Source organism: Stegostoma tigrinum, chromosome 10 (assembly GCF_030684315.1).
Source record: "Stegostoma tigrinum isolate sSteTig4 chromosome 10, sSteTig4.hap1, whole genome shotgun sequence".
Taxonomy (NCBI): domain Eukaryota; kingdom Metazoa; phylum Chordata; class Chondrichthyes; order Orectolobiformes; family Stegostomatidae; genus Stegostoma; species Stegostoma tigrinum.
Genome location: NC_081363.1, coordinates 42273787 through 42289378, shown reverse-complemented (window position 1 = coordinate 42289378; position 15592 = coordinate 42273787). Strand labels below are relative to the sequence as shown.

Below are 15592 nucleotides of genomic sequence, written 5' to 3'. Positions count from 1 at the left end.
AATAATGATAAACCTGAGTGATAACGTGAATGTTATTAAAAATAGGTTCACCAGAATGTGCATTTGTCCAAGCCTATGCACGATTTATAAGTTTCCTTACCTATTACCTATTATTTAGTACTCACAATATCAAGCACCACAGAAAATTAACATCTCAGTATGTTATGACCATTGCATTCCTCATAATATTTCAGCTCACTGAGATGCTGAAAACCTGTCTTTTTAGGATCATTATAATGATGGTGAGATGCCAAAGTTGCTTAATTACCATTACCATATATTATTGTGTATATATCCACACATACACTGGTGCGTACTTACACATTGAAAGCATTTTAAATTAAAATTTAGGAAATTTTTAGACATTTATCACAAAATAAAACAGTATGATAAGCAATTTTTCCATAAATTGAGAACTCACCCACTCCCCACCATTTTCCCCAGGCTGAGTTTCTGTAGCTTTGTTTCCCTTTTGCATCTAATGCGCACCCTGTATGCTTCTCTTCACACTGGCTTAGAAAGCTACACATGAGCATTTGGGAGAGAGAGCACATGCTGAGTGCAACATTGTGTGTGTGTGTGTGTGTGTGTGTGTGTGTGTGTGTGTGTGTGTGTGTGTGTGTGTGTGTGTGTGTGTGTGTGTGTGTGTTTGAAGCACCGGGAATTCGGTACAGAGAAGAAGAGGTGATTTTTGCTTTTTTTTGGCTCATAGTTTGTAAAATCTTTTTAACAGAATAAATTGAAGCCCAAATTTGGATGCCCAGTACAAGAAAAAAGTGACATTGCAGGAAATTAAGTTCATTGACAGCCATAACCAATCAATCAACTGAAAATTGCTTCAGATTAAAGATAAATAGAATCATTTTACATATTAAAGAAACTAAGAACAGGTCAGAAATTTTAAAGAAAACAAATTAGGCAGTAAGCTGATTGGATGCCAATGATCTATCTTTAAACACTAACCCCAAGTAGCACTTATGTAAAGAAAAGTGTAAAATTACTAAGAGATTAACTGAAAATTAACTGAAACACAGCAAGGATAAGCAACAGTTAGAGATTAAGAAAAGGAAAGTTAACATAACAAATATTTTGCTTTCTCATAAAGCATTTAGAAAATTTAGCTAGAATAAGCAAGTTTAATTATCATTCATGGCAGACGAGGCAATTGAGTGGAATGCAGGATCAGTCACATTTGTGAAGCCATGGATCTAAGGTGTGCAGGGGGAGCTCTCAATTGCAGAACCCTAAACTCAATGCTTCAGCTGGAGATGCTGGGTGTCACATCCATGAGGCTGAGAGTTATGGGGATAACAAGGAGCCTGGTTATACTGCAGCTTGAAGGACTCACGGAAAGAAGGGAATGGGTAGCCACCAGGCAGTGAAAAAGAATCAGGCAGGTAGTGCAGGAGTTCCCCGGATTCCTGCTTACAAATTGGCTTTCCTTTTGGATATTGATGAGGGTGTCAATTCCTCAAGGTAATGCATACGGAGCCAAGCTTCTGGTACTGCAAGAGGCCTGACTGTACAGAGGGAGGAGGAGGAAGAAAGCAGGAGCGATTGTAATAAGGGATTCATCTGTTAGGGAACAGACAGACATTTTTGCAATCACTGATGTGACTCCAGAATGGTGTGTTGCTGCACTGGTGCCAGGGTCAAGGATGTCACTGAGCAGCTGTATGCCATCATGAAGGGGAAGTTGATAAGACAGAGATTGTGGTATACTTTTGTCCTTTAGGAGTTGACCAGCTTGGTCAGTAGTGAAGCTGTTGAGCCACTCTTGGAGGTAGAAATTGAAGTCACCCCCGGAATATGACTGGGCCCTTCACATTCTAGGAATGATGGACATTGGAACAAAATCAGAATGACCCAGAGAAACTCAACAGGTTTGGCAGCATCTGTGAAGGGAAGACAGAGTTCACATTTCAAGTCCAGTGACCTTTTTTAGATTCAAAATGAGTACAGAGATGGGAATATGTTATTGGACTCCCCTATCAAATACATCCTGACAATGTCTTACCCCAAGATCTGGGGATAATTTCCTTTGCAGCCCAGTCATTGCATGGCTTAAACCAACTTTGAGTTGATGATCTGACTTGGCCAGTTTCTGAGATTTCTACCATCACAGAAGACATTCTTCAGCTAATCACATTCATTCCATGTGATATCTGAAAGCAACTGGGTGCACGAAGAACAAAGGCAATCGATTTAACATTTATCTGAAGAATCTGAGCTAGCCATGCCTCTATTTAAGATGTTAGTGCAACTACAACATTCTGACAATGTAGCAAACTCACCAGATGTGTCCAGCCCAAAACAGCCAATTGCTGTTCCTTCAACCTACTTTCAGTCATCAGTGGAGTGACAGAGGGGATCCTTGACATTACTTACACAGCACTATTTACTCATGATCTGTTTGTGTTCCATTGGGACCACCCAGCTCCAGGATTCATTCATATTCCAAAGATGGATAAAAGAGGTAAATTCCTGAGGTAATATGTAAAAGGCTACCCTTGACTTCAAAGCATTGTTTCATTGACCATTGCATCAAGAAGCCCCTGTAAAATTGAAGTCGTTGGAAATCAGAGGAAATCTCTCTGCTGCCTGGAGTCATACTTAGCACAAAGTTTTTGTTGCTGGAGGAAAATTAACCTTGTCTCAGGACATGACTGCAGAACATCCATGGGCAAGTGTTCTATATCTAACCATTTTCAACTACTCCATCAATGACTTTCTCTGATGATAAAGTCAGATTCAGGGAAGTTCACTGATAATTGCAACTGTTCAGATAATGAAACATTGAGTGCACAAATACAGCTAGATCAGGATATTAATCAGGCATGGGCTGATAAATAGCAGTGAGCATTTGTGAAATACAAGTGTCAATCAATTATTATCATCAACACAGCAAAATCTAATCATCTTCTATGACATACAACATTACAATTGCTGGAGAAATGCATTGAAGAGAAGATGGTGTTGTAGCTGTAATGGCACTGATCAGTAATCTGGGGCTATGGGTCCAAACCCAACCTCTTCTGTCAGCTCATACTGAGGCTCCCTTGATCTCTGTTGGTTAAATACACATTAAGTTATTTATAAAATAATAGAATTGAAAACTCATCTCAGACATGGTGACCACACAATTGCCATTCATTATTATAAACAACCATCTAGTTTACTGATGTCCTTTAGGGAAGGGAATTTAATATCCTTACTTGGTCTGAGCTAGATGTGATTCCAAAGACATGGCAAGATTTGCTCTTAACTGTTCTCATAGAGTAATCAGGGATGGACAGCAAGTACTGACTTTATCTCTGACACCCACATCCTACAAAAGAACAAAAAGAAAGACTCTCACCCCAGCATTCTGAAGGCGACTACTGACCAGTAAATTGATTAGACTAGACATATAAATGTCCTGGCTACAAAAGCGGGTCAGAGGCTGTGAACCTGTTGTTAATTGAATTGCTTACTGACTTCCAAGAACTGTCCACCATCAACAAGAACAGGTCAGGAGTGTGATAAAACATTTTTGCATTAGTCAGGTGATGTGTACAGCTCCAACAACATTCAAGAAATTCAACACGATTCATACAGCAGCATGCTTGATTAGCACCAGTCCACCATCTTAAACATTTAGTCTCTCCAGCAGCCCCAGTATATGCTATCCACAAGGCACGCTACAACAATTTGCCAAGAACTTTCTGAAAGCACTTCACAAACCTTCAACTCTGTCATCTATAAGGACAAGGGGCAGTCTTGGCAAGAGAAAAAAATATCCACTTGCAAATTTCCCATCCTGGTTTGGGAATATATTACCATCATCACTGTTGTGTAAGAAAATTGAAACTCCCTAAAATTACAGTGTCTACCCACATCACATAGACTTCAGTGGTTCAGCTAAGGCCCTGAACAGTGATGTGGAACAGAGGGGCCTGGGTGTACAAGTTGACAGGGTGGTGAAGAAGGCATTTATCAAACTGGCCTTCATCAGTCAAGGCATTGGGTACAGGAGTTGGAATGTTATGTTACAGATATATAAGTCATTGGTGAGGCCACACTTAGAGAATTGTGTACAGTTTTGGTCGGTCTGTTATAAGAAAGACATAGTTACACTGGAAAGCGCCCAAAGAAGACTTATGAGGATGTTACCAGGATTAGTAGGCCTGAATTATAAGGAGACATTGGCCAGGGTAGGATGTTATTCCTAGGAATGTAGGAGAATGAAGGATGACCTTATTGAGGTATATAAGATCTTGAGGGGCATTGACAGGATGAATGCATATAGACTTTTTCCCAGAGATGGGGAATTGAAAACTAGAGGGCATAGGTATAAGTTGAGAAGAGATAGATTTAAGAAGGACCTGAGGGGGCAACTTCTTCATACAGAGAGTGGTGTTTATATGGAATGAGCTGCTGGAGAACGTGGTTGAAGCAGGTACAACAGCAGCATTTAAAAAACATTTAGGTAGGTGCATGAATGAGAAACGTTTCGAGGGATAGGGACCAAATGTGGGCAGTTCGAACTAGCTGAGAGGTCACCATGGTCAGCATGGACCAGTTAGGGCCGAATGGCCTGTTTCCATGCTGCATTACTTTGTGACTCTAAGAAGGCAGCTCACCACAAACATTTCAATAGTAATTAGGGATAAATGATAAATACTGATCTTGCCAGCAAACCCTACATCCAATGACCGAACCAAAAGAAAAGTCGATGTATATTGTAAAGCTATTGTGCAATTTTGTCAGGATATATGTAAGAGAGAGTACAAAACAATTGCATCCCTACAGGCTACAGAATGCCAATGGTGATAGAAAGGGCAGGCAGAGAATTGTAGCTACATTGTTGTTCCCAATTTCGAATCCAGGCTTACTTCTTTGCTGGGAGTGCGGTTACCCTTTACACTGGGATTTATAGGAACTTCAGTAATGGTTTTACACATGCTGGCAATTGCTACTGTTTGTAGTCAATAATTTGATGACAGTATGTACCAGTGGCACAGAGGGCTTACAGCTGAACCTTGCAAATTGCATGCTGGCTACAATAAACTGCTAAAACTATTCAACACATTTTAAATAAACAAGGCAATTTTCTTCAAACCTTAATGAGAAGCTACAGACATTCCTATCACTGAAAGATGGGCTATAATTCATTTGAAAAAAAACATACCAAATTAGTACAGGCCAGCCAATAGAAAACATTACGAATAAATAAACACCCAGCCTAATGTTTCCTGTTATGACGAAGAATGTCAAATCTCTTTATGAGAGCAATTGATTTATATTTACGGCACTAGATGAATTATTTAGACTGGCAGCATATTCAACATGACTATTGATGATTATTGAAAAGCAATCTGAAAAATCATTTTGCATCTGAAAGCAAACTGTTAGCAACTGTGTAAATAATTCTCATTCGTGAAGCCATTTCACTAAATTTAAAGAGCTAGCTTGGTACTCCTTGTCTTTAGAGTCAATTAAGTTTAAAGATGTATAACTACTTCGGAGGCTGCCATTTCACATTATATGTGAAACTAACCGTTGTTCCCATAGAAGAGTTTAACATTCCTTCACTGAGTTTCTTAGTGTAAATATTTAAAATAAAGAAGTTTAGGGTGGCACTGGACATTATAGACAGATAAGCACATTAAATACCTACATGGGAATTGCAGCAGGCAGAAATTACTCAGCAAGCAGAAAACAAACATGTTTAATGATGTAAGATACCATTATAAGACCTGGTTCTGAAGGCATTAATGTTTATGTTACATTAGTTCCACCCATTCTAGTGATGGCACACACAGTTTGCGGGTGAAGGTGTTGAGCTCTACTCTAGCTTTCAGATGTAGCAGATGGACCTGTACCTGCTCTGTAAGGTCGTAGTAGTTATGCCTGACCAAATGTAGAAGTATAAATTTCTGTAATGCAATAAACCTTTCAGTTATTTTAGATCAGTGGTTCTTCTATAGACACTCTATAGTAACATTTACCATTATTCATTAGCAGGCTCAGACAAAGCAAAGACAAAGGGTGATTGGTGAAAGTGGCCAGAATTGGTGACAATGCTTCCCCTGCATCACATACTGGTAAATGTGGCAAATACCATATGTTGCCAGAAGTGATCATCCAGTAAAGTACCACATGAAGTTAGTTCCCGATACAATTCTGATTAGGATCAAGGCCCACAATGATTGCATAAAGCAATTTCAAAAGCTTTAGTAGTTGAAATCAAGTAAATTGGTTTACAGATACACAGCAATGCTCCTTCTATAAACCTAAAATTGACTTTCATTGCCAATTATTTAGGTGTAAGTTTATCTTTGTCACTATAATTCATAAAGATTCCAAAAAACTATATCCTATAGTTATTTAATATAACTTGGTAAAGTACTAGATAGCAAGATTTGATTATCATGATGCAAGCAGAAATGTGAAAGATGAAGTTCAATGCTGGGAGATTTGAAGTAATGCATTTTGAGAGGTCTCGCTTATGGGCAGCACGGTGGCTCAGCGGTTAGTACTGCAGCCTCACAGCGCCAGGGACCTGGGTTCGATTCCAGCCTCGGGTAACTGTCTGTGTGGAGTTTGCACATTCTCCTCATGTCTGCATGGGTTTCCTCCGGGTGCTCTGGTTTCCTCCCGCAGTCCAAAGACATGCAGTCTAGGTGGATTGGCCGTGCTAAATTACCCGTAGTGTTCAGGAGTGTGTGTGGGTTATAGGGGGATGGATCTGGGTGGGATGCTGCAAGGGGCGGTGTGGACTTGTTAGGCCGAAGGGCCTGTTTCCAAACTGTAGGGAATCTAATCTAATCTAAATTGGTTTACAGATACACAGCAATGCTCCTTCTATAAAGCTAAAATTGAATTTTATTGCCAATTATTTAGGTGTAAGTTTATCTTCCTCACCATAATTTATACATTTTCCAAAAAACTATATCCTAATGTCATTAAGTATAACTTGGTAAAGTACTAGACAGCAAGATTTGATTATCATGATGCAAGCAGAAATGTGAAAGATGAAGTTCAATGCTGGGAGATTTGAAGTAATGCATTTTGAGAGGTCTAGCATAAAATAACAGTGTATCATAAATGTCATGATTTGGAACATTGAACATGAGCAGAGATCTAAACGTCATCTACAAACTTTTTAAATAAGACAGGTTGAGTTAATGAGATGGTTTAAAAAAAAGCAAAACCTGCAAATGTTGGCAATCTGAATAAACTTGGAAAATGCTGTAAATACACAGTTGGTCAGGCAGTATCTGTGTACAGAGTAGCAGAGTTAACCTTTCATTGATAACACTTATATCAGAACTGATTAAAGGTAAAAAAAATAGAAAATAAAGAGGCCAGGCTATAATTGTTATAAATCACTCACTATACACTAGATGGAACAGCTCTGGAAATCATCCTTCAGGAAATATGTGAAGGCCTTGGTCTTGGTATAGAGAAGGTCAATTAGGAAGCTACCCTGTAGTGAGGGACTTCAATTTTGATGAGAAGCTAGACAAGGTATGTAAAGAGAAACTCAATACAAGTTCTAATAAAGACTTTCAAACAAGATGCGAGGTTTGGATAGAGTTGATATTCCCTTTGGTTAGTATGTCAATTACAAGGGGTCATAAATTGAAAATCATTGACAAAGGATCTTGTGGGGAAAAGAAGAGCCACTTTCTCACTCAGTGGCTGTTTGGAAGTAGAAGCATGGTATCGAGTGTCACATCTGCTAACGTCCAGGGCAAGTTACCTCACATGATCACTTGTACTCAGTTCACTATCTACGCAAGTGAGATGTTGTCTAAGTTAGTCAGCAAATCCCACGCTGGGTGTGAGTCGGTGGTTCTTGCCACTGGTTGGACTTTTCAGAGTCAAAAGTCTGGCACCATATTTAAATTCCAGCTGGACACTACTTCAGATGTTGCAGGCCTAGAACTTACCATCAGCCTGTGGTGTCTGCCCCTAGAAGCTCAGAGATGTCTCTAGAAGTCCAACCTGGCTCCTAGCTTCACTAAAGCTGCCCTCCGAAAGTTGCCATACGGAACCACCCGCCCGTGGGAGGTAATGGCCGAGTGATATTGTTGCTGGCCTAATAATCCAGGTACCTGGAGAATGCTCCAGAGTCATATGGTCATATGAACAAGAAACAAGAACAAGCCCTTCAGTGCTTAGAGCCTGCTCTGCTATTCAATAGCTGACTCATGGCTGATCTGATTTTAACCTCAACTTTACATTCCTATACATCCCTGATAATCTTTCATTCCCTTAGTGCAAAAACCTCTCTACTTCTGTGTTAAAAATATCCAAAGATTCTGAAATCACTGCCTTTCAAGGAATGGAATTCCAAAGACTCAAAATCTTCTGAGGGAAAACATTGTTTCCTCATCTCTTTCATAAATGAGTGACCGTTTATTGTTAAGTTGTTAACCCTAATTCTAAGCAAGCCACAAGTGGAAACTTGCTTCCCACATCTATCCAGTCAAGTCCCCTCGGGATTTTATATGTTTTAATTAAGTCACCTCTGACTCCTCCAAACTCCAGAGGATTCAGGTCCAGCCTGTCTAGCCTGTCCTCACAATGCAATCTGCTCATTCCAGCTATTAGTCTAATAAACCTTCTCTGCACTGCTTCCAACACACTAAAACCCTTCTGTAAGTGTGGTGACCAGTACTACCAAAAGTGCACCAAATACGGTCTCACATTGCTCTGTGAAACTGAAGCATAACCTCACTACTTTTACATTCAATTTCCCTCATAATAAAACAACACATTTTATTAGCTTTCCCGATTACCTGTTCTATCTGCTAACTAACCTTCTGTAATTGGCACACTTGGACTCCAAGATATCTTTGTATCTCAGACCATTGCGATGTCTCACCATTTAGATATGTTTCTTTTCATTCTTTCTGCCAGAGTGAAAAATTCACACTTTTCCACAATATACTCCATTTGCCACAACATTGCCCACTCACTTAATCTATCTTTCTATCATAAAATTTAGTTACCATACTTTAGTCCCTTCGTCCAAATCATATATATAACTTATAAAGAGTTGAGGCTCCAGTATGGGTCCCTGTGACACATTGCTCATGACATCCTGCCAAGTTGATAAAGACCCATTTATACCTATTCTCTGCATCCTGTTAGCTAGTCAAACTGCTACCCATGACAACATCATGAGCATTTATTTTCCATAATGATCTTTGATATGCAGCTTATCGAATGCCTTCTGAGAATCTAAATTCTATATATCCACCAGTTCCCTTTTAGCTATGAGTTACTTATTTGAAGAAGACCAATAAATTAATTAAACATGATTTTCCTTTGTTAAAACCATGTTGGCTCTGCATGATTACTTTGAACTTATCCTAGTACCCTGCTATAACTTTTTTAATAATAGCTGCTGATGATTTTTCTTCGACAGATGTTGAGTTAACTAGCCTGTTTTCCACCTCCCTTCCTTTTGAATAAAATAGTTGCATTGACTGTTTTCTAATCCAAAAGAACCTTCCATAAATCTAATGAGTTTTGGAAAATTTAAACCAACACACCAAACATGTCACTTGTTATTTCTTTTACGACTATAGGATGAAATGCATCCAGGCCTTTGGACTTGTTAGCTCACAATTCTAACATTGCACAATTCCACTTCTTTGTTAATTGCAAATTTATTCAATTCAATTTCAATTCCTAATGAACTGCTATTTCTGGGACATTATTTGTATCATTGTTGGTGAAGGCCAATGCAATATATATGTTCAATTTATCTGCCATCTCTTTATTGTCCATTTCTAATTCCCCAGATTCATTTTGTTTACAATCAACACTTACTTTGTGAACTCTTCTCTTTCTTTTAAGTATTTAAGAAACTTTTCCTATCTGTGTTTAAGTTGTTGGCTAATTTTCTCTTGTAGTTAGCTAACTTTCACATCCTGTTAGTTTTTTGCTACTTCTTTGTTGTATTTATTATGTTCTGTCCAATCTTCTGATTAGCCACCAATCCTTGCACAATAACGTCTTTTCTTCATTGTTAATACTATCCTTTAGTTAACCATAGACGGCAGGTCTGTCCTTTTTTTTAAAGTATCTATTCTGCACTTTCTGGAATATCCCCTTAAATATCTGCCATTGCTTCTATATTGATCTATCCCTAAATCTAAATTGTCAGTTCACTTTCTCTAGGGTTCAACTCCCACCAGGGCAGACAATGGAACTCGAATTCAATGAAAATCTGGATTTTGTCACTGGAAATCACTCACTAATGAATATGATTGTCCACCCAGGAAATTCTGTATCATTGGTCATTGGTTCTATAGGTCCTTTTGTGGCTGATGCACCTGATCCTAGAGCTGCATTTCTAAACACACATTTGACAGGTGTTTCCAGAATGTGGATATAATCCCTGGCATTGAGTTAGCATTCCTTTCTCCAGTCCCTTTTATCCATTTCCTCTTGCCAGCTGATAGTCTTGAGAAATAGCTTCCCTTCAACAGGAGATCCATCTAAGTCACTTGCTTCAGAATGATGGCCTTCCATGTATTGACATCTATGTTACATTTCTTGAGGGAAGGCTTCGGGTAACCTTTGAAGCACTTCCTTTGTCCTTCTCTCATTCAAGTGCCATCATTGATCTGAGCAAAGAATGTTTGCTTTTAGTCAAGGGTCTTGAACGTTGCTGGAGCAGCACCCATCCAGACAAATGGAGAGTATTCCATCACATTCCTGACTTGAGCCTTGGGGTGTCAGGAGGTGATTTACATATTGCAGTACTCCTAGCCTCTGGCCTGTTCTTGTAGCAACTGTGGCTATGTTGAGTTTCTGGTTAATCGTAACTCTCCTCCCCCAGGATGTTGACAGTGAGATATTTGGTGATGGTAACACCATTAAATTTCAAGAGGTACTGGTTAGATTGTTTCTATAGGAGAGTGTCCTGCCTGGCATTTATGTAGCATAAATGTTGCTTTACATTTCTCGGCCCAAACCTAGATATTGTCCAGATCTTGATGCATTTGAAAATGGACTGCTTCAGTATCTAAGGGCTGTGATTATGAGGCAGGGAAGGTCATTGATGAAGTAGCTGAAGATGGTTGGCGTAGGACACTATTCTGAGGAACTCCTGCAGAGGAGCTGAGATAACTGATCTGCAACAACCCCAACCATCTTCCTATGTGCCAAGTATGACTCTTAAACAGTGTAGAGTGACCCCTGGTACTCAGTGATTATAGTTTTGTTAGGGCTCCTTGATGCTGCACTCAGTTGAATGTGGCGTTGAAATCAAGGGATGTCACTCTTAGCTCACCTCTGGAAGTCAGCTCTTTTGACCATGTCTGAACCTTGGCTAAATGAGTAAAGAAGCTGAGGAACCCTCGCGGGACCCAAACTAGGCATCACTGAGCAGGTTATTGTTGAGCATGTGCTGCTTGATAGCACTATTGATGACACCTTCCATCAATTTACTGACAATCTGGAATGGACTGATTGCGTGGTAATTAACTAGTTTGCATTTCTCCTGCTTTGTGTGTACAGGACATACCTCGACAATTTGCCACATTGTTGGGCAGAAGCCAGTGTTGTTACTCTACTAGAAGAGCTTGGCTAGGGCAGTGGCAAGTTTCGGAGCACAATTACTTTGTAAGAAATTTGTAGGGTCCATGGCCTTTGCAGTACCCAATGCTTCCAAGCATTAGTGGAGGAGGCTGAGACGGATTACCCATTAGGCATTTCTCGCTGAAGATTGTTGCGAATGCTTCAGCCTTATCTTTTGCACTGATGTGTTGGGCTTTTCCATTGACGATGGGGATATTTGTGGAGTCGCCTCCTCCAATGAATGGCTTAACTGTTCACCACCATTCCTGACTGGATATGGCAGGGCTGCAGGGCTTAGATCTGACCTGTTGATTGTGCGATAGCATTTTTTATTCCCTTGTAGGATGTGGGCTTTTCTGACTGGCCTGCATTTATTACCCCTCCCTAGCTGCCCTTATTTTGAGTGGCTTGCAAAGACATTTCTGAAGGCAGTTGAGAGTCAACTACATTGCTGTTAGTCTGGAGACCAGGTGAAGGTGGAAGATTTCCTACACTTTAGGGTTTTAGTGAGTCAGATGGACTTTTCTGACAGTTGTAATAGTTTCACGGTCATCAGTAAATTCTTAATTTGGATTTTTATTTTTAATTGAATTCAAATTCCACCTTCTGTCATGGCAAGATTTGAACCTGGATCACCAGAACACTGGCTGAGTTCCTGGATTAATAATCTGGTGACAATATCACTAAACTGTCGCTTCTCTACTGATTTGGAGAATCCATCTCAAACAGCGTTGATAGAACATCACAAAGGTAACATTCAAGTTTCAGAGGCTTACAGAAGAGTCAGAAGAATAATTACCTCATAAAGAAAGGTACTTGGTATTGCCAGAAATGCCACTGCCATTGAATATTCTCATCCTTAAGTGTCTAAAGGTGACGCTTGTAAATAGGATTTGGTTTCGAATCTCTGCATCAATGTTATCCTTAGATGAGAGATAGCTTCCCAGGTCAGGGAAATGCTCCACTTTTGGGAGAATTTCTCCATTGTTTTTAATGGAAGAATCATCTGGGACTTGACTTGGGTGAAGGATTTGAGCCTTCTTGAGGTTGAGGCGGAGTCCAATTCTTCTGTACGCTTCAGCAAAGACATTACTCAAGACATGAAACTTTCCTACTGAGAGAGCAGAGGTTACATTGTCATCTCCATCCTGAAGTGCCTCTAAAGAGGTTCCTGTTGTTTTTTATTTGGATTTCTCCCAGTTGAAGTCGAACAGTTTTCCCTCATTGATAACTGTATCATGATTCAGGAGTTCTTTGAAGCATTCTCTCCTTCAGAGGCTGAGAGTTTCTCTTCACTTTTCTAAAGTGTTCTATCCTTATGCCTTACTGGTTTGAGACCTAGGGTGTTGGGTCTGTATATTGCTTTGGTGACACTGAATAGAACCCAGTTGTCATTCTTTGAACCATAGCATATCTTTGGATAACAAGGTTTAGAGCTAGATGAACACAGCAGGTCAAGCAGCATCAGAGGAGCAGGAAAGCTGACGTTTCAGGTCTGGACCTGATGCTGCTTGGCTTGCTGTGTTCATCCAGCTCTACACCTTGTTATCTCAGATTCTCCAGCATCGGCAGTTCCTACCATCTCAGCATATCTATGGATATGTTTCTTAATTTAAATTGCTAGTTCACTTTCCCTAGCACCCCAGGTTCAAATCCTAACATGACAGATGGTGGAATTTTAATTCAGCAAACATTTGGAATTAAAAGCTCAATGATGACCATGAAACTATTGTCACTTGTCCGGAAAATCCATCTGGTTCACTAATGTCCTTGAAGGAATGAAACTTGTATCCATACCTGATTTGGCTTACATGTGACTGAAGACTCATTGCAATATGGTTGGCTCTTAACTCCCCTCTGAAATAGCTTAGGAAGCCATTCTGTTGTTTCATGACATCAGGACACATATGGATAAGAAAACCTCCGGCTGATTACCATGTACTGTCCTCCCTCAGCTGATGAATCAAATTATCTCTGTGTTGAAAAGTGCTTAAAGGAAAAACAGAGGATGGCAAGGGCACAGAATGTATTCATGGTGTGGTACTTCAATGTCTATCATCAAGAGAGCTCAGAGCAAATTCTGACTGACAATTGCCCAGGTATGTCCCCTCCACAAGGGGGCAGCATGGTGGCTCAGTGGTTAGCGCTGCTGCCTCACAGCGCCAAGGACTCGGGCTCAATTCTGCCTTCAAGTGACTGTCTGTGTGGAGTTTGCACATTCTACCTATGTCTGCATGGGTTTCCTCTGCATGCTCCGGTTTCCTCCCACAGTCCAAAGATGTGCAGGTTGGATGGATTGGCTGCGCTAAATTGCCCATAGTGTTCAGGAATGTGTAGATTAGGTGGGTTATAGGGGCATGGGTCTGGGTGGGATGCTCTGAGGGTTGGTGTGGACTTGTTGGGCGAAAGGCCCTATTTCCACACTGTAGGGATTCTATGAGGAAAAAGCAGGACAATCCAACATGATCAGATGCTGCCCCATCAATCTACCCTTAGTCATCATTATCAAACAACACGTACTTAGCAATAAACTGCTTCAAATTCCAACATGGCCATTTATTTCCTGACAGCCTTGTTGCTAATATGGATAAAAGGACTGAAATCCAGAGTTGAGGTGAGAGGGACTCACCTTGAAATCAAAGTTGTAGTCGACCAAATGTGCCATCAAAGAGTTCTGGCAAAACTGAAGTCAGTGGGAAGTAAGAGAGAAACTCTGTTGTTCAGAGTCATACCTGGCACAAAGAAAGAAGGCTGTGGTATTTGGAGGTCAGTCATTTCAACTCCAAACATTTCTGTAGGAGTTTCTCGGGGTACTATCCCGACCCAACCACCTTCAACTGGTTCATCAATGACCTTACCTCCATTGTAAGGTTAGAAGTGCAGATGTTCATGATGACTGCATAATCTTTCTATCATTCAAGATTCCTCAGATACTGAAGCAGATATCAAATTCAACAAGACCTAAACAATGTCCAGGATTGTGCTGACACATGGCAACTAACATTCATGCAATACATGTAACAGTCAATGACCATTTCCAAGGAGAGAGAGTCTAACGATTACACCTTGACATGCAATAGTATCAAAATCACTGAATACCTCAGTATCAACATCCTGGAGGGGGTTACCCTAGACTAGCCATACAAACGCCATGCCTATATGAGCAGGTTGGAGGCTAGGAATCATGCAGTGAGTAATTCACTTTCTGATTTCCTCAGAACCTGTTCATCTACAAAGTGATCGAATACTCCCCACTTGCTAGGGTGAATGCAGCCCCGACAACACTCAAGAAGCTTGCCAACATCCAGAACAAAGCAGCCACTTGATTGGCACTATATCCATGAACATTCACTCTCTCCATCACCAATACTCCGTAGCAGCAGTGTCCACAGCCTAGAGCCTTGAAGCTATGGCCAAACTTTAAAGCCATCTTCTCTCCTTCCGCAGAATATGTAGGGCCCAATGCACTGACTCAGTGTGGCCCATTCCCTGATGGATTATCCAAGCAGACCCAACTGACTGTAGCCCATCTTCTGGACAGAATTTTTCACCCAGACTGATAGACCAACTAAGAGCTTGACTCATTTTGCTTGACTGCCAGGACTGAACATGGCCAAAATCCCAGGCCATAATCACAAGGATCCTTAGAAAAACTCCTTGATCAACCATCTTCAATCCCCAGGCAAAAAATAGCCCAGCACTGCCTTCTGCATTAAAAGTTTTATCTCGGCCACAAGCCACTTGCCTTGCCATTGAAACTGAGGTACCATTGTGAGACAATTTCTTCTGTCTGAGTATACCCACGAAGTTGCCATCTGAGAGGGAAAAGCTGCTAGTTGACTCTCTGCACTAAAGTGCCACCTGAAAAAGCTGATGCTAGTGCATTGTCATTGCCCATCTGGGTGAAGTAATGGACAAGGGATACATTGTGCCTTTGTGAACATTGAGGCATCTACTGCAGTTGTGGTTGTTCCAGCAAAGTGTGAAGGAATGGAGAACTGCCAGGTTT

The 15592-nt window shown here is 40.5% G+C and overlaps 1 protein-coding gene across 6 annotated transcripts in view; it reads right to left on the bottom strand.

Annotated features, from left to right (window-relative positions):
* LOC125455788 (uncharacterized) overlaps positions 1 to 15592 on the bottom strand; it is a 55527-nt gene that overhangs the window by 20890 nt on the left and 19045 nt on the right. For 2 of the 6 annotated variants that reach the window (XM_048538244.2, XM_059649438.1), the window contains exon 1: positions 422 to 561. The exons of the other annotated variants lie outside the window; for them this stretch is intronic. In XM_048538244.2, the coding sequence (XP_048394201.2) occupies positions 422 to 478 (57 nt within the window). In that variant the 5' untranslated portion in view covers positions 479 to 561. Of the gene's footprint in view, positions 1 to 421; positions 562 to 15592 lie in introns of those variants that run through there. 6 annotated transcript variants of the gene reach the window in all.